Source organism: Tachyglossus aculeatus, chromosome X5, assembly GCF_015852505.1.
Source record: "Tachyglossus aculeatus isolate mTacAcu1 chromosome X5, mTacAcu1.pri, whole genome shotgun sequence".
Lineage (NCBI taxonomy): Eukaryota > Metazoa > Chordata > Mammalia > Monotremata > Tachyglossidae > Tachyglossus > Tachyglossus aculeatus.
The window spans coordinates 11,895,155-11,915,340 of record NC_052097.1 but is presented as its reverse complement, the minus strand read 5'-3'; the positions used below and the strand labels follow the sequence as shown (position 1 = coordinate 11,915,340).

Here is a 20,186-nt window from a genome sequence, read left to right as displayed (position 1 = left end):
CATATAGAGACGGTCCCTACCCAAAATAAATAAATGGATGTGTTATTAATTTTTCTTATTAAGCTGTGAGCCCCATGCAGGACAGGGACTGCGTCCAACCGAATTCACTCGTCTCGACCCCAAAGCCGTGTTTGACACAGAGTGCATAAATGCCTTACAAAAATTTGCTTCCGACCTAAACATGAAAAAATGATACGCGGAAAAACAGACAAATGCAGATAAAGGCAAGGTGAGAGGATAAACACATCCATTTATTTCTTTTGGGTAGGGACCGTCTCTATATGTCGCCAACCTGTACTTCCCAAGCGCTTAGTACAGTGCTCTGCGCACAGTAAGCGCTCAATAAATCAGGGCCGTCAAGCACGTAAGCAACCAGCGGTTTTGAGTCCTTGCTTTGGGGCGAGCCCTAAGCGCCCTGTTAGCCTGTGAGCCCACTGTTGGGTAGGGACTGTCTCTAGGTGTTGCCAATTTGTACTTCCCAAGCGCTTAGTACAGTGCTCTGCACATAGTAAGCGCTCAATAAATACGATTGATGATGACGATGATGATGATGTAAATGCGATCCATCGATTATGCTTGGGAGAGGGCAGCAGGAGCGAAAGTTCGGCTTCGAAATTCCCAGAGAACTTGGCAAGCAGGCCGACGATAGTCACCCGCGGTTGGGAAAACAACAAAGGTTTGGGAGCGCAAGGTAATGATAGCAATAATAATAAGGATGATGATGGTGATGGCTTCTCCGGGCCTCAGTTTCCTCATCTGTAGGCTGGGGATTAAGAGCGTGCACCCCGTGTGGGACAGAGACCGTCCAACCTGATAAACTTGTATCTAGCCCACCGCTTAGAACAGCGCTGGGCACATAGTCAACGCTTAACAAGTACCCTAATTATTATTAGAGAAGCAGCGTGGCTCAGTGGAAAGAGCACGGGTTTGGGAGTCAGGTCACGGGTTCGAATCCCGGCTCCGCCCCTTGTCAGCTGTGGGGCTTGGGGCAAGTCACGTCACTTCTCTGGGCCTCAGTGACCTCGTCTGGAAAGTGGGGCCCTGCTGAGAGCGCACCTCCTCCAGGAGGCCTTCCCAGACTGAGCCCCTTCCTTCCTCTCCCCCTCATCCCCCTCTCCATCCCCCCATCTTACCTCTTTCCCTTCCCCACAGCACCTGTATATATGTATATATGGTTGTACATATTTATTACTCTATTTATTTATTTATTTTACTTGTACATTTCTATCCTATTTATTTTATTTTGTTGGTATGTTTGGTTCTGTTCTCTGTCTCCCCCTTTTAGACTGTGAGCCCACTGTTGGGTAGGGACTGTCTCTATGTGCTGCCAATTTGTACTTCCCAAGCGCTTAGTACAGTGCTCTGCACATAGTAAGCGCTCAATAAATACGATTGATTGATTGATTGAAAGTGGGGATGAAGACTGTGAGCCCCATGTGGGACAACCCGATCACCTTGGATCTCCCCCAGTGCTTAGAACAGTGGTTGGCACATAGTAAGCGCTTAACAAATACCAAAATTATTATTATTATTATTACTCAGATTGACTCTGGGTGGCCCATTAATTGAGCCATTTCGAAATCTAAAAGCCAGTAGGAAGGTAGCAATTTACGGGGGGTAACTCTCTGGACCGTGTCCCGTTTTTCTTTTGAATGATATTTGTGCCGCGCGCACTCTGTGCCAGACGCTGAACTAAGCGCTGGAGCGATACACCCCTGCTCATTCCCTGTCCCACACAGGGCTCACAGTCTTCATCCCCATTTTCCAGATGAGGGAACCGAGGCCCAGAGAAGTGAAGAGTCTTTCCCCAGGTCATCATCAATCGTATTTATTGAGCGCTTACTATGTGCAGAGCACTGTACTAAGCACTTGGGAAGTACAAATTGGCAACATCTAGAGACAGTCCCTACCCAATAGTGGGCTCACAGTCTAAAAGGGGGAGACAGAGAACAAAACCAAACATACTAACAAAATAAAATAAATAGAATAGATATGTACAAGTAAAATAAATAAAGAAATAGAGTAATAAATCTGTCCAACCATATATACATATATACAGGTGCTGTGGGGAAGGGAAGGAGGTAAGATGGGGGGATGGAGAGGGGGACGAGGGGGAGAGGAAGGAAGGGGCTCATCATCATCATCATCAATCAGTCGTATTTATTGAGCGCTTACTATGTGCAGAGCACTGTACTAAGCGCTTGGGAAGTACAAATTGGCAACATATAGAGACAGTCCCTACCCAACAGCGGGCTCACAGTCTAAAAGGGGGAGACAGAGAACAAAACCAAACATACTAACAAAACAAAATAAATAGAATAGATATGTACAAGTAAAATAAATAAAGAAATAGAGTAATAAATCTGTACAAACACACATACATCTATACAGGTGCTGTGGGGAAGGGAAGGAGGCAAGGTGAGGGGGATGGAGGGGGGACGAGGGGGAGAGGAAGGAAGGGGCTCCGTCTGGGCTCACAGTCTTGTTGAGCGCTTACTACGTGTGCGGGACTGTACGTCATGCAGAGTGTAAGCTCGTTATGGGCGGGGAGTGCGTCTGTTGTTGGATTTTCCTAAGCGCTTAGTACAGTGCTCGACGCACAGTAAGCGCACCATGAGTACGACTGACTGACCGACCGACGGATATGTGGCGTTCCTTCTCCGTCCCCGGCCTTTGCTGTACCCACTAGGCCACGCGGCTTCTCTACGTCGGTATCTTCATTTTGGGGAATTCTCCTTGAATTTTGCTTCACCGCGTGCTTAGGAGTCACTGAGCCGCTTGCCTTTGCGCGAGCGGATCGTTAAACGGCCGACATTATATTTGTACATATTTATTCTATTTATTTCATTTTGTTAATATGTTTGGTTTTGTTCTCTGCCTCCCCCTTGTAGACTGTGAGCCCGCTGTGGGGTAGGGACCGTCTCTAGATGTTGCCGCCTTGTGCTTCCCGAGCGCTTAGTACAGTGCTCTGCACACAGTAAGCGCTCAATAAATACGATTGATTGAATGACGTCCCATCTGGCCAGCGCGTTTCCGACTGACGTAGCCGGGGACGAAGCGGATGAGAGGAACCCGGCAGGGAAAACCACCCACGTCACAGTGGCGAGTCCCGTCAAGACATTTCAGTCAGTCAGTGGTATTTATTGAGCGCTTACTGCGCGCAGAGCATGGTCACATCTATTTATTGAGCGCTTACTGCGCGCAGAGCACGGTCACGTCTCTGTGCCTCGGTGACCTCATCTGTAAAATGGGGATTAAGACTGTGAGCCCCACGAGGGACAACCTGACGACCTTGCATCTCCCCCAGCGCCTAGAACAGTGTTTGGCACGCAGTAAGTGCTTAACAAATACCATAATCATTATTATTATTATTACTGAGTGCTTGGGAAAGCACAGTAGAAGAGTGGAACAATAGAACAGACACTTTCCCTGCCCACAATAATAATAGTAATAATAATGATGGCATTTATTAAGCTCTTACTATGTGCAAAGCACTGTTCTAATAATAATAATAATAGTAATAATAATGGCATTTATTAAGCGCTTACTATGTGCGAAGCACTGTTCTAAGCGCTGGGGAGGTTACAAGGGGATCAGGTCGTCCCACGAGGGGCTCACAGTCTTAATCCCCATTTTACAGAAGAGGGAACTGAGGCCCAGAGAAGTGAAGGGACTTGTCCAAAGTCCCACAGCTGACAAGTGGCGGAGTCGGGATTCGAACCCATGACCTCTGACTCCAAAGCCCGGGCTCTTTCCATTGAGCCACACAGCCTACATTCGATCTCCTACGGGCATCCTGGTCTCCCCTTCCCCTCGGACGTGTGACCCTTCCGGATGGCAAAGGGTCATCAAAGCCCTACTGAGCGCTCACCTCCTCCGGGAGGCCTTCCCAGACTGAGCCCCCTTTTTTCCTCTCCCCCCCATCCCCATCCCCCCCTCGCCCTACCTCCTTCCCCTCCCCACAGCACCTGTATATATGTTTGGACAGATTTATTACTCTATTTATTTATTTATTATTTATTCTCTATTTATTTTACTCGTACATATTTACTATTCTATTAATTTTGCTAATGATCATCATCATCATCAATCGTATTTATTGAGCGCTTACTATTTGCAGAGCACTGTACTAAGCGCTTGGGAAGTACAAATTGGCAACATATAGAGACAGTCCCTACCCAACAGTGGGCTTACAGTCTAAAAGGGGGAGGCAGAGAACAAAACCAAACATACTAAAAAAATAAAATAAATAGGATAGTTATGTAATGATGTGCATCTAGCTTTATTTCTATTTATTCTGATGACTGGACACCTGTCCACATGTTCTGTTTTGTTGTCCATCTCCCCCTTCTAGACTGTGAGCCCGTTGTCGGGTGGGGACCGTCTCTATATGTTGCCAACTTATACTTCCCAAGCGCTTAGTCCAGTGCTCTGCACACAGTAAGCGCTCAATAAGTATGATTGAATGAACGAATGGCCCTTCCAGACTGTGAGCCCGTTGTCAGTTAGAGACTGTCTCTCTGTGTTGCCAACTGGTACTTCCCAAGCGCTTAGCACAGTGCTCTGCACACAGTAAGCGCTCAATAAATACGATTGAATGAACGAATGGCCCTTCCAGACTGTGAGCCTGTTGTCAGTTAGAGACTGTCTCTCTATGTTGCCAACTGGTACTTCCCAAGCGCTTAGCACAGTGCTCTGCACACAGTAAGCGCTCAATAAATACGATTGAATGAATGAATGGCCCTTCCAGACTGTGAGCGCGTTGTCGGGGAGGGACCGTCTCTCTATGTTGCCAACTGGTACTTCCCAAGCGCTTAGTCCAGTGCTCTGCACACAGTAAGCGCTCAATAAATACGACTGAATGAATGAATGGCAGTGTGGTTTCTGAGGAAAACGTCCAGATGGCTGTGCTGAACTCTCCTCCCGCCCCCCGTCCCCCTCCGTGTCCTTCTGCAGTGCTGTTGGAAGCGATCATGAAAAACGGGAGCACGGCCGGGAATGGCCCCTACTGCCGGAAGCCGGGCGCCGCCGGGGAGCAGAGCGGGCCCGCCGGGCCCCCGGATCACTCGGCCGCCGGCCCGGAGGGCGGAAAGGGCTACTCCAAAGACCAGGTGGAAGGCGTCCTCAGGTACGTCCTCCCCGCGCCGGCCCGGGCTACTGCGGAGAGACAGAGAGACAGAGAGAGAGAGGGGTCGCACTCCTCCGTCCAACCCCGCGGGGCAAGTTGGGATTACCAGGTTGCGTGCCTGCTCACCGCTTCATTCAGTCAGTCGTATTTACTGAGCGCTTACTGTGTGCAGAGCACTGTACTAAGCCTCACGAAAACCAACCCACAGAGCTGGGAAATGGCGTGGCCCGGTGGGTAGCCATCATTATTATTACAGAGCATGGGCCTGAGATCAGGCAGAAACTCCTCACCATGGGCTTCAAGGCTGTCCATCCATCCCCTCGCCCCCTCCTACCTCACCTCCCTTCTCTCCTTGTCCATCCCAGCCCGCACCCTCCGCTCCTCCGCCGCTAATCTCCTCACCGTACCTCGTTCTCGCCCGTCCCGCCATCGACCCCCGGCCCACGTCATCCCCCGGGCCTGGAATGCCCCCAATCCCTCTGCCCCTCCGCCAAGCTAGCTCTCTTCCTCCCTTCAAGGCCCTGCTGAGAGCTCACCTCCTCCAGGAGGCCTTCCCAGACTGAGCCCCTTCCTTCCTCTCCCCCTCGTCCCCCTCTCCATCCCCCCATCTTACCTCCTTCCCTTCCCCACAGCACCTGTATATATGTATATATGTTTGTACTTATTTATTACTCTATTTATTTATTTATTTTACCTGTACATATCTATTCTATTTATTTGATTTTGCTAGTATGTTTGGTTTTGTTCTCTGTCTCCCCCTTTTAGACTGTGAGCCCACTGTTGGGTAGGGACTGTCTCTATATGTTGCCAACTTGTGCTTCCCAAGCGCTTAGTACAGTGCTCTGCACACAGTAAGCGCTCAATAAATACAATTGATTGATTGATTGATCCTTAGAAGCAGAGAGCCTTCTCTTCTTTCTCTTTCCTCTTCTCTTCTCCTCCTCTTCCCCCTTCTCTTTCTCCCACTCATCCCCCTCATCCTCCTTCTCCTCATCCTCCTTCTCTTCCTCCTCCCCATCCTCCTCCTCCTCTTCTTTCTCCTCCCTCTCTCCAATTGTTTTTTTTTAAGGGCATTTATTAAGCGCTTACTATGTGCCAAGCACTGTTCTAAGCGCTGCAGAGGTTACAGGTTGTCCCACGGGGGGGCTCACAGTCTTGACCCCCGTTTTCCAGATGAGGGAACTGAGGCCCGGAGAAGTGAAGTGACTTGCCCGAAGTCACCCAGCTGACAGTTGGAGGAGCCGGAATTTGAACCCGTGACCTCCGACTCCAAAGCCCGGGCTCTTTCCACCGAGCCACGCTGCTTCTCTACGTTAAGCACTTACTCTGTGTCAGGCACTGAACTATGCACTGGGGTAGATAGACGCTAAGTAGGTTGGACCCGGTTTTTCCCGACAATGGGAGAAAGGCATCGGGTGAACAGAGATTACAGCCCCAGCTAACCAAAATGTGCTTTTTATAACGAGTTTTTTTTTATGGTATACGGTAAGCGCTTAAGCGATGCAAGCTAATCACATCCATGTCCCACGTGGGGCTCCGGTTTACCAATGAGGTCACTGAGGCGGAGAGAAGTGAAGTGATTTGCCCCAGGTCCCACAGCATGTAGTGGAGGAGGTAGGATTAGAACTCAGGTCCTCTCGACTCCCACGCTTTGCTCTGTCCACTGGGCGACACTGCCTGATAACCCTGACCCTGCCACTTATCTGCTTCTGTGGCCTTGGGCGAGTCGCCTCACTTCTCTGGATATCAGTTTCCTCCTCTGTAAAGACTGTGAGGAAAGTCCTTCTGATTCTCAAGCCCTTCCCCTAACCACTAGGCCACCCTGCTTCTCCCACCCCTTTAACTTGTATCTACCTCAGTGCTTAGTACAGTGCCTGACACGTAGTAAGCGCTTAACAAATACCACAGTTATTATTACGGCCTAACGGAAAGAGCCCGGGCGTGGGTTCTAATCCCCACTCCGCCACTTGTCAGCTGGGAGACCTTGGGCAAGTCACTTCACTTCTCTGGGCCTCAGTTAACTCATCTGGAAATTGGGGATTGAGACTGTGGGCCCCACGTGGGACAGGGACTGTATCCAAGACAATTAGCTTGTTTCCACCCCAGCGCTTAGTACAGTGCCTGGCACTGTAGCACTTTACAAATATCACAGTTATCATTATTATTATTATTATTATTGACAGACGAATCCTTAGCGGGAAAGGGGGCTTCAGTCGTCCTTTACTTTGAGCCATTTGCATTCAGTTTTCAGTGTGGCTTTAAGCACACGTGTAAACCGGCAGGGACTGCGTCTGTTTATTGCTATATTGCACTCTCCCGAGTGCTTAGTACAGTGCCGTGCACACACTAAGCACTTAATAAATACGCGCGAATGAGCGAGTGAACGAAGGCCACCTTCAAACACGGCTCACGGCTCCAATCCCGGAGTGAAAAATCGACTTTTCGCCCATCGCCGACTTAGGCGGAATAGCAACCGCAGCTTGAATTCTCGTGCCTGGCTTCTGATCTCCCGTATTTTCATCAGCTACTTTAGCAACACAGCCACCAACAAACAGGAGTCCGGCGCTGATTTTTTTTTTTTTTTCCCCCCGTCCTGTACACCAGGGATGTTCGAAGAAAGCTGTTCTCTGTTTGGTTAGCAGGGCATTATAGAGTTATGCAACCCGGTTGCTTGGTGACTAGCTGACTCAATGGGGAGGAAGAAAAGATGCAATATTCCTCTACCAGTTGCATAAGGTCCGGGTAACGTGCCGAAAGAGAAGCACGCTTAACCGAAGTCACCCAGGGGGAAAGAACGTTTTATCCCGTTTTGAGATTTGTGTCGAAATCTGTGTGAAATGAAACGTTGGGGGGGTGAGGTTCTGTTATTTCCCGTTCAGCAGGCGCGTTCTTTTGGTCGACTGGTCTTAAGAAGGTGGATTTTATTTCATCTTGGTGATCCAGCCGGCTAATTCAAATGAGAAGCAGCATGGCCTAATGGATGGAGCGCGGGCCCGGGAATCAGAAGGACCTGGGTTCCAGTCCCGGCTCTGCCGCTTGTCTGCTGGGTGACCTTGGACAAGTCACTTCACTTCATCATCAACCGTACTGTGTGCAGAGCACTGTACTAAGCGCTTGGGAAGTACAAGTTGGCAACATATAGAGACAGTCCCTACCTAACAGTGGGCTCACAGTCTAAAAAGTGGGCTCACAGTCACAGTTCACTTCTCCCTCATCTGTAAAATGGGGATTAACACTGCGAGTCCCTTGCGGGACATGGGCTGTATCCAACCTTAGTGCTTAGTGCAATGGTCCGCACACACCAAGCGCTCAATTGTACGTATTTATGGAGCGCTTACTATGTGCAGAGAACTGTACTAAGCATTTTCCAGCGCTTAGAACAGTGCTCCGCACATAGTAAGCGCTTAACATATGCCATCATTATTATCATTATTGGGAGAGCATAATACATCAGTTAGGAGACATGTTCCCCACCCACAATGAGCGTATAGTCTCGAGCAGAACTGATCGACTGGTTAACCTGATTAACTTGTATCTACTCCAGGATATAGAACAGTGCCCGGCGTATTCGTTCAGTCGTATTTATTAAGCGCTTACTGTGTGCAGCGCACTGTACTAAGCACTTGGACATGTTCCCTGCCCACAACGAGCTTATAGTCTCGAGCAGAACTGATCGACTGATTAACCTGATTAACTTGTATCTACTCCAGGATATAGAACAGTGCCCGGCGTATTCGTTCAGTCGTATTTATTAAGCACTTATGGTGTGCAGCACACTGTACTAAGCACTTGGACATGTTCCCCACCCACAACGAGCTTATAGTCTCGAGCAGAACTGATCGACTGGTTAACCTGATTAGCTTGTATCTACTCCAGGATATAGAACAGTGCCCAGCGTATTCGTTCAATCGTATTTATTAAGCGCTTACTGTGTGCAGCGCACTGTACTAAGCACTTGGACATGTACCCCGCCCACAACGAGCTTATAGTCTCGAGCAGATGATTAACCTGATTAACTTGTATCTACTCCAGGATATAGAACAGTGCCCGGCGTATTCGTTCAGTCGTATTTATTAAGCGCTTACTGTGTGCAGCGCACTGTACTAAGCACTTGGACATGTTCCCTGCCCACAACGAGCTTATAGTCTCGAGCAGAACTGATCGACTGATTAACCTGATTAACTTGTATCTACTCCAGGATATAGAACAGTGCCCGGCGTATTCGTTCAGTCGTATTTATTAAGCACTTATGGTGTGCAGCACACTGTACTAAGCACTTGGACATGTTCCCCACCCACAACGAGCTTATAGTCTCGAGCAGAACTGATCGACTGGTTAACCTGATTAGCTTGTATCTACTCCAGGATATAGAACAGTGCCCAGCGTATTCGTTCAATCGTATTTATTAAGCGCTTACTGTGTGCAGCGCACTGTACTAAGCACTTGGACATGTACCCCGCCCACAACGAGCTTATAGTCTCGAGCAGATGATTAACCTGATTAACTTGTATCTACTCCAGGATATAGAACAGTGCCCGGCGTATTCGTTCAATCGTATTTATTGAGCGCTTACTGTGTGCAGCGCACTGTACTAAGCACTCGGACATGTTCCCTGCCCACAACGAGCTTATAGTCTCGAGCAGAACTGATGGACTGGTTAACCTGATTAGCTTGTATCTACTGCAGGATATAGAACAGTGCCCGGTGTATTCGTTCAGTCGTATTTATTAAGCGCTTACGGTGTGCAGTGCACTGTACTAAACACTTGGACATGTTCCCCGCCCACAACGAGCTTATAGTCTCGAGCAGAACTGATCAACTGATTAACCTGATTAGCTTGTATCTACTCCAGGATATAGAACAGTGCCCGGCGTATTCGTTCAATCGTATTTATTAAGCGCTTACTGTGTGCAGCGCACTGTACTAAGCACTCGGACATGTTCCCCGCCCACAACGAGCTTATAGTCTCGAGCAGATGATTAACCTGATTAACTTGTATCTATTCCAGGATATAGAACAGTGCCCGGCGTACTCGTTCAGTCGTATTTATTGAGCGCTTACTGTGTGCAGCGCACTGTACTAAGCACTTGGACATGTTCCCCGCCCACAACGAGCTTATAGTCTCGAGCAGAACTGATCGACTGATTAACCTGATTAAATTGTATCTACTCCAGGATATAGAACAGTGCCCGGCGTATTCGTTCGATCGTATTTATTGAGCGCTTACTGTGTGCAGCGCACTGTACTAAGCACTCGGACATGTTCCCCGCCCACAACGAGCTTATAGTCTCGAGCAGAACTGATCGACTGGTTAACCTGATTAGCTTGTATCTACTCCAGGATATAGAACAGTGCCCGGCGTATTCGTTCAGTCGTATTTATTAAGCGCTTACGGTGTGCAGCGCACTGTACTAAGCACTTGGACATGTTCCCCGCCCACAATGAGCTTATAGTCTAGAGCAGAATTTATGGACTGGTTAACCTGATTAACTTGTATCTACTCCAGGATATAGAACAGTGCCCGGCGTATTCGTTCAATCGTATTTATTAAGCGCTTACTGTGTGCAGCGCACTGTACTAAGCACTTGGACATGTTCCCCGCCCACAACGAGCTTATAGTCTCGAGCAGATGATTAACCTGATTAACTTGTATCTATTCCAGGATATAGAACAGTGCCCGGCGTACTCGTTCAGTCGTATTTATTGAGCGCTTACTGTGTGCAGCGCACTGTACTAAGCACTCGGACATGTTCCCCGCCCACAACGAGCTTATAGTCTCGAGCAGAACTGATCGACTGGTTAACCTGATTAACTTGTATCTACTCCAGGATATAGAACAGTGCCCGGCGTATTCGTTCAATCGTATTTATTAAGCGCTTACTGTGTGCAGCGCACTGTACTAAGCACTTGGACATGTTCCCCGCCCACAACGAGCTTATAGTCTCGAGCAGATGATTAACCTGATTAACTTGTATCTATTCCAGGATATAGAACAGTGCCCGGCGTACTCGTTCAGTCGTATTTATTGAGCGCTTACTGTGTGCAGCGCACTGTACTAAGCACTCGGACATGTTCCCCGCCCACAACGAGCTTATAGTCTCGAGCAGAACTGATCGACTGATTAACCTGATTAAATTGTATCTACTCCAGGATATAGAACAGTGCCCGGTGTATTCGTTCAATCGTATTTATTAAGCGCTTACTGTGTGCAGCGCACTGTACTAAGCACTTGGACATGTTCCCCGCCCACAACGAGCTTATAGTCTCGAGCAGAACTGATGGACTGGTTAACCTGAACAGTGCCTGGTGTATTCGTTCAATCATATTTATTAAGCGCTTACTGTGTGCAGCGCACTGTACTTGGGAAAGTGCAATGCAATAATAAACGTATAGTGTGTTCATTCATTCATTCAGTCGTATTTATTGAGTGCTTACTGTGTGCCGAGCACTGTACTAAGCGCTTGGGAAGTCAAATTGGCGGTATATAGAGACGGTCCCTACCCAAAAGCGGGATAGTAAGCGGCCTCTCCGAGTTGCACCTGGAGAGTCTCCAGTCCTCTACCAGTCTCGGCTACGGGAGGGAGAGTCGAGCAGAGGCCTGTCCATCCCATTCCTAGCTTGCCCAGTGGCTAGCGAGGGGCAGGCCGTCTACTACAAGCCAAAACTCCCCCGTGATGGGCGGCAGCGGCCCGGAAGAGAGTCGAGGGCGGAGACTCAAGTTTCCCACGCGGAAGGCGGCGACGGTAAACCGCTTCCAGATTTTTCCCAAGAAAGCCGTGGCTCCACCGCCAGAACGATGGCAGATGGAGAGCGGGGCGTCGCTACGGGTCGGAAACGACTCGACGGCGTAAGACATGTAGTAAGCGCTTAACAAATACCATTAAAAAAAATGCCAGTTGATGGAACTGTCATTCTTGGCCTGTTGAAGAGGCCTCTCAGTTGGGATTGGCAGGTGTCACGTCACCCCCTCCTCATGTCACAGACGGGCTTCACCGGTGTAGACGAAACCACCGGCTGAATTTCAGCGTGGCATCGTAAGCCGAGGGGGCAGCTGAGGATGCAGAATTTAGGAAGCAGCATGGCACAGTGGGTAGAGCCCGGGCGTTGGGGTCACAGGGTCGTGGGTTCTAGTGCCGGCACAGCCGCTTGCCTGCTGTGTGACTTCGGGCAAGTCACTTCACTTCTCTGGGCCTCAGTGACCTCATCCGTCAAATGGAGATCGAGACTGTGAGCCCCACGTGGGACAGGGACTGTGTCCAATCTGATCTGCTCGTATCCACCCCAGCGCTTAGAACAGTGCTTGGCACATAGGAAGTGCTTAACAAATACCGTTATTACTATTACTAGAGAAACAGCGTGGCTCAATGGAAAGAGCCCGGGATTTGGAGGCAGAGGTCATGGGTTCAAATCCCGGCTCCGCCACTTGTCGGCTGTGTGACTTTGGGCACTTCTCTGAGCCTCGGCGACCTCATCTGTAAAATGGGGATGAAGACTGTGAGCCCCCCGTGGGACAACCTGATCACCTTGTAACCTCCCCAGCGCTTAGAACAGTGCTTTGCGCATAGTAAGCGCTTAATAAATGCCATCATCGTTATTATTATTACTAGGGCAATGAAACCCATCAATAAGAACCTGAAGAGGCCTTTTTTTTTCCCCCACAATTTCCCCCGCCTTTTGTACACTGATTTTAAAATAGAATCTTTCCCTTATGGTTGGGTTGAATAGCTAAAGATGAACAGCAGTGGGCCAAACAGTCACTAAGAATGGATTGCAGGTGCAAAATGTGGAAAGGAGAAAGGAGCGTTTCCGAACTGAAAATCTAAAACGGGACTGGACCGGCCGCGGTTTCTGGGAAATTCCTTCCCGCATCCAGATGGACGGGCTGCTTTATTTAGCTCGTCTGTCGAAGGCAGAAAGAGGCTGGGCTGAGCCTCTCACCTCTCCTTCCCGGTTCAAGCCGTAGTGCCGGGGGGCTTTGGAGAAGCAGGATTCAGGGGATTTTGGCTGCAGAACCGTTTTACAGCTGGACCTGAGGATTTTCGGAGCTGAAATCAATCATTCAGTGGCATTTATGGAGCTTTTACTTCATTCATTCATTCAATCATATTTATTGAGCGTTTACTGTGTGCAGAGTATTAAGCGCTTGGGAGAGTACAACATAACAATAAACAGACACATTCCCTGCCCAAAACGAGCGTACGGTCTAGAGGGTGGGGAGATAGACATTAATATATTTAAAAAATGACAGATATGTCCATAAGCGATGTGGGGCTGGGAAGGGGGATGAATGAAGGGAGTGAGTCAGGGTGTTACAGAAGGGAGTGGGAGAAGAGGAAAGGAAGGCTTCTTGGAGGAGATGGGTCTTCATTAAGGCTTTGAAGCGAGGTGGGTAATTATCTGTCAGATCGGAGAGGAGGGAGGCCGTTGCAGGACGTGGGTGGGGGTTCGGCGGCGAGATAGACGAGATCCAAGTACAGCGAGAAGGTTGGCATTAAATGGGCGAAGTGGGCGAGCCGGCTTGTAGTAGGAGAAAAGTGAGGTGAGGTAGGAGGGGGCGAAGGGGATGGACTTTGGGCAGAGAGCTGGACTAAGGGCTTGGGAGAGGACAGTATAACCGAGTCGGTAGCTCACGAGAAGCTTACGGTCTAGAGAAGGAGGCAGGCACTGAAATAAATGTAGATAGGGAGAATTGGCAGGGTCTGAGGAGAAGCAGCATGGCCTAGTGGGCAAGAGCCTGGGCTTGGAAATCAGAGGATGTGGGTTCTAATTCCTGCTCTGCCGTTCGTCTGCTGTGTGACTTTGGGCAAGTCACTTCACTGTGCCTCAGTGACCTAAAGTGAGGATGAAGACTGTGGGCCCCACGTGGGGCAACCTGATTACCTTGTATCCACCCCAGCGCTCTGAACAGTGCTCAGCACCTAGTAAGTGCTTAACAAATACCGTCATTATTATCATTATATGTACTTAAGTGCTGTGGGACTGGGGTCGGGTGGATAGCAAGCGCTTTAAGGGAGCAGATTCCAGGGCGTAGCTGAGGCAGAAGGGAGTGGGAATGGGAGAGATTGGGGTTTAGGCAGGGGAGGTCTCTTGGAGGCGATGAGATTTTCCGAGGGTTTTGAAGGCGGGGAGAGCGGTGGTCAATCAATCTGCGCATCAGCAGAAACTCCTCACCCTGGGCTTCAAGGCTGTCCATCCCCTCGCCCCCTCCTACCTCACCTCCCTTCTCTCCATCTCCAGCCCAGCCCACACCCTCCGCTCCTCCGCCGCTAACCTCCTCGCCGTACCTCGTTCTCGCCCGTCCCGCCATCGACCCCCGGCCCACGTCATCCCCCGGGCCTGGAATGCCCTCCCTCTGCCCACCCGCCAAGCTACTCTCTTCCTCCCTTCAAGGCCCTACTGAAAGCTCACGTCCTCCAGGAGGCCTTCCCAGACTGAGCCCCTTCCTTCCTCTCCCCCTCGTCCCCCTCTCCATCCCCCCCATCTTACCTCCTTCCCTTCCCCACAGCACCTGTGTATATGTATATATGTTTGTACATATTTATTACTCTATTTTACTTGTACATGTCTATTCTATTTATTTGATTTTGTTAGTATGTTTGGTTTTGTTCGCTGTCTCCCCCTTTTAGACTGTGAGCCCACTGTTGGGTAGGGACTGTCTCTATATGTTGCCAATTTGTACTTCCCAAGGGCTTAGTACAGTGCTCTGCACATAGTAAGCGCTCAATAAATACGATTGATGATGATGATGGTGGTCCATCGGAGACGGAGGGGGAGGGAGTTCCGGGCCAGAAGGAGGAAGTGGGCGAGGGGGTCGTCGGCGAGGTAGGTGAGATCGAAATACAGTGAGTAGGTTGGCGTTAGAAGGATGAAGCCTGCGGGCTGGGCTGTAGTAGATCAGCGAGCTGAGGTGCAGATTGCTTTGTAGCCAACGCTGAGAAATGTCTCTTTGTGGAGGTCTTCCTCCCTTCAAAGCCCTACTGAGAGCTCACCTCCTCCAAGAGGCCTTCCCAGACTGAGCCCCCCTTTTCCTCTCCTCCTCCCCCTCCCCACAGCACCTGTATATATGTTTGTACGGATTTATTACTCTATTTTACTTGTACATATTTACTATTCTATGTATTTTGTTCATGGTGTGCATTTAGCTTTAATTCTATTTGACACCTGTCCACAGATTTTCTTTTGTTGGTGATGATGGCGGCATTTGTTAAGCGCTTACTGTGTGCAGAGCACCGTTCTAAGCGCTGGGGAGGTTACAAGGTGATCAGGTTGTCCCGGCTCACAGTCTTTATCCCCATTTTACAGATGAGGGAACTGAGGCCCAGAGAAGTGAAGTGACTTGCCCCAAATCACACAGCTGACTCCCCCTTCTAGACTGTGAGCCCGTTGTCGGGTAGGGACCGTCTCTGTATGTCGCCAACTTGTACTTCCCAAGCGCTTAGTACAGTGCTCTGCGTACAGTAAGTGCTCAATAAATGCGACTGAATGAATGAATGGAGGTGTTTTGCACTTATTAAAGCTTATTAAATGCAACTGAATGATCGGATGGAGGTGTACCCATCCACCCATCAATCATTTACGTTTATTGAGTGCTTACTGTATTAAGTGCTTAGGGAAGTACAGTGCAACAGAGTTGTTAGACAAGTTCCTTGACCACTGTTGCCAAATTCTTCTTTCCAAGCGCTTAGTACAGTGCTCTGCACACAGTATGTGCTCAATAAATACTATTGAATGAATGAATGAGGGAGGTGTTTTGCACTTATTAAACGCTTATTAAATACGACTGAATGATCGGATGGAGGGGTACCCATCCACCCATCAATCATTTACATTTATTGAGTGCTTACTGTACTAAGTGCTTAGGGAAGTACAGTGCAACAGAGTTGTCAGACACGTTCCTTGACCACTGTTGCCGAATTCTTCTTTCCAAGCGCTTAGTACAGTGCCCTGCACACAGTAAGCGCTCAATGCTTGGCACATAGTAAGCGTTTAACAAATTCCATCAAAAATAAGTAAATAAATACGGTTGATTGATTATAGTCCAGAGGGGGAGACAGGCATTAACAGCAATAAATAACTCACAGATACCCATGTCAGCAACTATTGGAGTTTTTTTAAGGAGGGAAGAGACGCCCATGGAATTTTTGGTTTTTTAGGAACACGATCCGGGCAGCGGAGTGAAGTTCGGACCGGGGCGGGGAGAGACGGGAGGCAGGGAGGTCAGCCAGGAGGTGGTTGCAAAGCGAGGTGGGCTGTGAAAAGCTGATGCCGACCTCCCCCAAATGGCCAACTGCCAAATGCGCCACAGAAGGGAGGAGGTTCTAAGTGGGCGGCGGGGACCGTGCTGCTTCCTGACCCTCACCACCCAAGTGTAAGCTCCTTGTGGGCAGGGGCCATTTGTCACTTCTTTTTGTTCTTCCCCCACTGTGCAAGGTACTGCAGTCAGGGGCTGCTCAAATACTGATCCTCCTCCATCTCCCGCTCCTCCTCTCCTCCTCCCCCTCTTCTGTGTCCCTCTCTATCTCCTCTTCCTCCTCTCCCTCTTCATCTCCCTCCTCCTCCTCCTCTTCTTCCTCCTCTCCCTCCTCTTCATCCTTCTCTTCCTCCTCTCCCTCCTCTTCATCCTTCTCTTCCTCCACTCCCTCTATCTCCTCTTCCTCCTTTACCTCCTCTTTTTCCTCTCCCTCCTCCTCCTTTTCCTTCTCTACCTCCTCATCTCTTCCTCTTCCTCCTCTCCTCCTCTCCTTCCTCTCCCTCCTCCTTCTCTTCATCCTCGTCATCTTCCTCCTCTCCTCCTCCTCTCCCTCTTCTTCTTCTCCTTCTTCCTTCTCTACCTCCTCTACCTCCTCTTTTTCCTCTCCCTCCTCCTCCTTTTCCTTCTCTACCTCCTCATCTCCTCCTCTTCCTCCTCTCCTTCCTCTCCCTCCTCCTTCTCTTCATCCCCATCATCTTCCTCCTCTCCTCCTCCTCTCCCTCTTCTTCTTCTCCTTCTTCCTTCTCTACCTCCTCATTCTCCTCCTCTCCCTCTTCTTCCTATTCCTTCTCTATCTCATCCTCCTCCTCTTCCTCTTTCTTCTCCTCCTCCCTCCCCCTTCCTCCTCCTCCTTTTCCTCCTCTTCCTCCTCATCTTCCTCCTCTCCTCCTCCTCTCCCTCTTCTTCTTCTTCTCCCTCTTCCTTCTCTACCTCCTCATTCTCCTCCTCTCCTTCCTCCTCCTATTCCTTCTCTACCTCATCCTCCTCCTCTTCCTCTTTCTTCTCCTCCTCCCTTTCCCCCCTCCTCCTCTTCCTCCTTTTCCTCCTCCTCCTCCTCCTATCTTAAGAGTGTAAGCCCCATGCAGGGCAGGGACTGTGTCCAACCTGTTGAGTTTGTGACTTTATCGGGTGGCTTTTGAACCCAAGGAACTAAGGCATCACACGACACTGACCTGGGTCTGGCCAAAATGGAGCCAAAATAAGCACATCGCAATTGTTGGTGTGATTAGAAAGTGATGCAGCCTTTCGTATTCGAACCGATCAGCACTTATGTGTCTAGCACTGTTCTAAGCACTGGGGTAGGTACAAATTAATTAGGTCGGACACAGTCCCTGTCTCACATAGGGCTCGCTATCTAAGTAGGGGTGGAGAATAGGTTTTGAATCTCCCCTTTACAGTTGAGAAAATTGCCCAAGATCACCCAGCAGGCAGGTGACAGCGTCGGGATTAGAATCCATGTCCTCTGGCTCCCGAGCCCGTGCTTTGTCTTTTAGGCCGTGCTGCTTTCTTTGACATAGTTTTGGCATTTGGTTTGGTTTCGGATGGACAGAGACAACGTTATAGGACTCTCCTAGCACAGCAGGCTTCGTCATGTGGTGTTTACGCGTAATTCATTCATTCAGTCATACCATTCGTTCAATCGTATTTATTGAGCGCTTACTGTGTGCAGAGCACTGTACTAAGCGCTTGGGAAGTACAAGTTGGCAACATATAATGGCAGTCGTGAGGCGGGTTTCGCGAAGCATCTACGTGCAGTGCTTTGAAATCATTTTCATCCTCTTGTTTCTCACCCCTTCCTGCTGGGAGTTGGCCAAAAGCACAGGTTTCGGATATAATAAAAAGATGGTATTAAGCACTTACTATGTGTCAAGTGTTGATGATGATGATGGTGGCATTTTTACTATATTCTAAGCGCTGGGGAGGTTACAAGGTGATCAGGTTGTCCCACGGGGGGCTCACAGTCTTCATCCCCATTTTACAGATGAGGGAACTGAGGCACAGAGCAGTTAAGTGACTTGCCCAAAATCACACAGCTGACAATTGGCAGAGCCGGGATTTGAACCCATGACCTCTGACTCTCAAGCCCGTGCTCTTTCCATGGAGCCACGCTGCTTCTCTAAGCGTTGCTCTAAGCGCTGGGGTAGGTACAAGCTATTCAGGTCGGACACAGTCCCTGTCCCACGTGGGGCTCACAGTCTTAATCCCCATTTTCCAGAGGAGGGAACTGAGGCCCAGAGAAGTGAGGTGACTTGCCCGAGGCCACGCGGCAGACAAGCGGTAGGGGCAGGATTAGAACCCAGGTCCTCCGGATTCCCAGGCCCGAGCTCGATCCACTAGACCACGCTGTTTCCGGTCTGTCTTTCCGAACTGGCCGTCTCATTAACCCACTGTCTCGTTCACAGCATAAACAGATGTAAAAATTACTACGAAGTCCTTGGAGTCCCCAAAGATGCTGGCGATGAAGACTTGAAGAAAGCCTATAGAAAACTGGCTCTGAAATTTCATCCGGACAAAAACCACGCCCCTGGAGCAACAGACGCTTTTAAAAGTAAAGTACATTTATTTTTTATTTTTTAAAAAGCCCCATACACGGCTCTCCTCTTTGACAGAGAGCCCGTTTCAGAATACGCCGTCTTCTTTCTGAATCAGAGCCTTAAATTTCCCTGGTGTGGTAATGACGGCATTGGTTAAGCGCTTACTACGTGCAAAGCCCTGTTCTAAGCGCGGGGGAGGACACAAGGTGATCAGGTTGTCCCACTTGGGGCTCACAGTCTTCATCCCCATTTTACAGGTGAGGTAACTGAGGCACAGAGAAGTGACTTGCCCAAAGTCACACAGCTGACAGTCGGCGGAGCCGCGTTTCGAACCCATGACCTCCGACTCCCAAGCCCGGGCTCTTTCCATTGAGCCTTAAGTAACTATTAGAAGCAGCAGCAGAGAAGCAGCGTGGCTCAGTGGAAAGCGCCCGGGCTTGGGGGTCGGAGGTCATGGGTTCGAATCCCGGCTCCGCCACTCGCCAGCTGTGTGACTTTGGGCAAGCCGCTTCACTTCTCTGGGCCTCAGTTCCCTCTTCTGGAAAATGAGGATGAAGACTGTGAGCCCCCCCGGGGGACAACCTGATCACCTTGTAACCCCCCCCCCCAGCGCTTACAACAGTGCTTCGCACATAGTAAGCGCTTAACAAATACCATCCTCATCAAGCCCAGGCTCTTAACACTAAGCCACGCTGCTCTACCCTTCCTCAGCGTGCGTGTGTGTGTGTGTGTGTGTGTGTGTGTGTGTGTATGTAGACTGTCAGCTCATCGTGGGCAGGGAATGTGTCTGTTTATTGCGCTCCTCTAAGCGCTTAGTACAGTGCTCTGCACACAGCGCTCAATAAATACGATTGAATGAGTGTGTGTTTGTGTGTGTTTGTGTTTCCAGCCGCACCCTCAGTTATTCCGATTCCCCTCAGGGTGAATATTTTGGGGCCTGTCTACCCCAGCCAGTGATTCCTGATTGCTTAGCACACAGTTAGCGCTCAATAAATACCATTAATTGATTCCATTAGTGATATTTCTTGCGCTGTGGCTGAGCAGTGGTCTAAGCGCCTGGGAGAGCATAAAGTCCTTTGAACGGGGCAATGGGTCATTATCATCATCAGTGGTGCTTACTGAGCGCCTACAGAGCACTGTACTGAACGCCTGGGAGAGGACATACAGAATAGAGTCGGCAGACCAGACGTGTTCTCTCCCCGCAGGGAGCTCACTTTAATTCTAAATAAATGAATTTGAGTATGTATATAAGTGCTGTAAGGATCGGGGGTTG

General features: G+C 49.5%; 1 protein-coding gene across 2 annotated transcripts in view; it reads left to right on the top strand.

The window, feature by feature from the left end:
- Nucleotides 1–20,186, top strand: part of DNAJB14 (DnaJ heat shock protein family (Hsp40) member B14) — a 67,608-nt gene that overhangs the window by 22,212 nt on the left and 25,210 nt on the right. For both annotated transcript variants that reach the window (XM_038769348.1, XM_038769349.1), the window contains exons 2-3: nt 4,957–5,128; nt 18,782–18,927. In XM_038769348.1, coding sequence (XP_038625276.1) covers nt 4,957–5,128; nt 18,782–18,927 — 318 coding nt within the window. The remainder of the gene's footprint in view (nt 1–4,956; nt 5,129–18,781; nt 18,928–20,186) is intronic.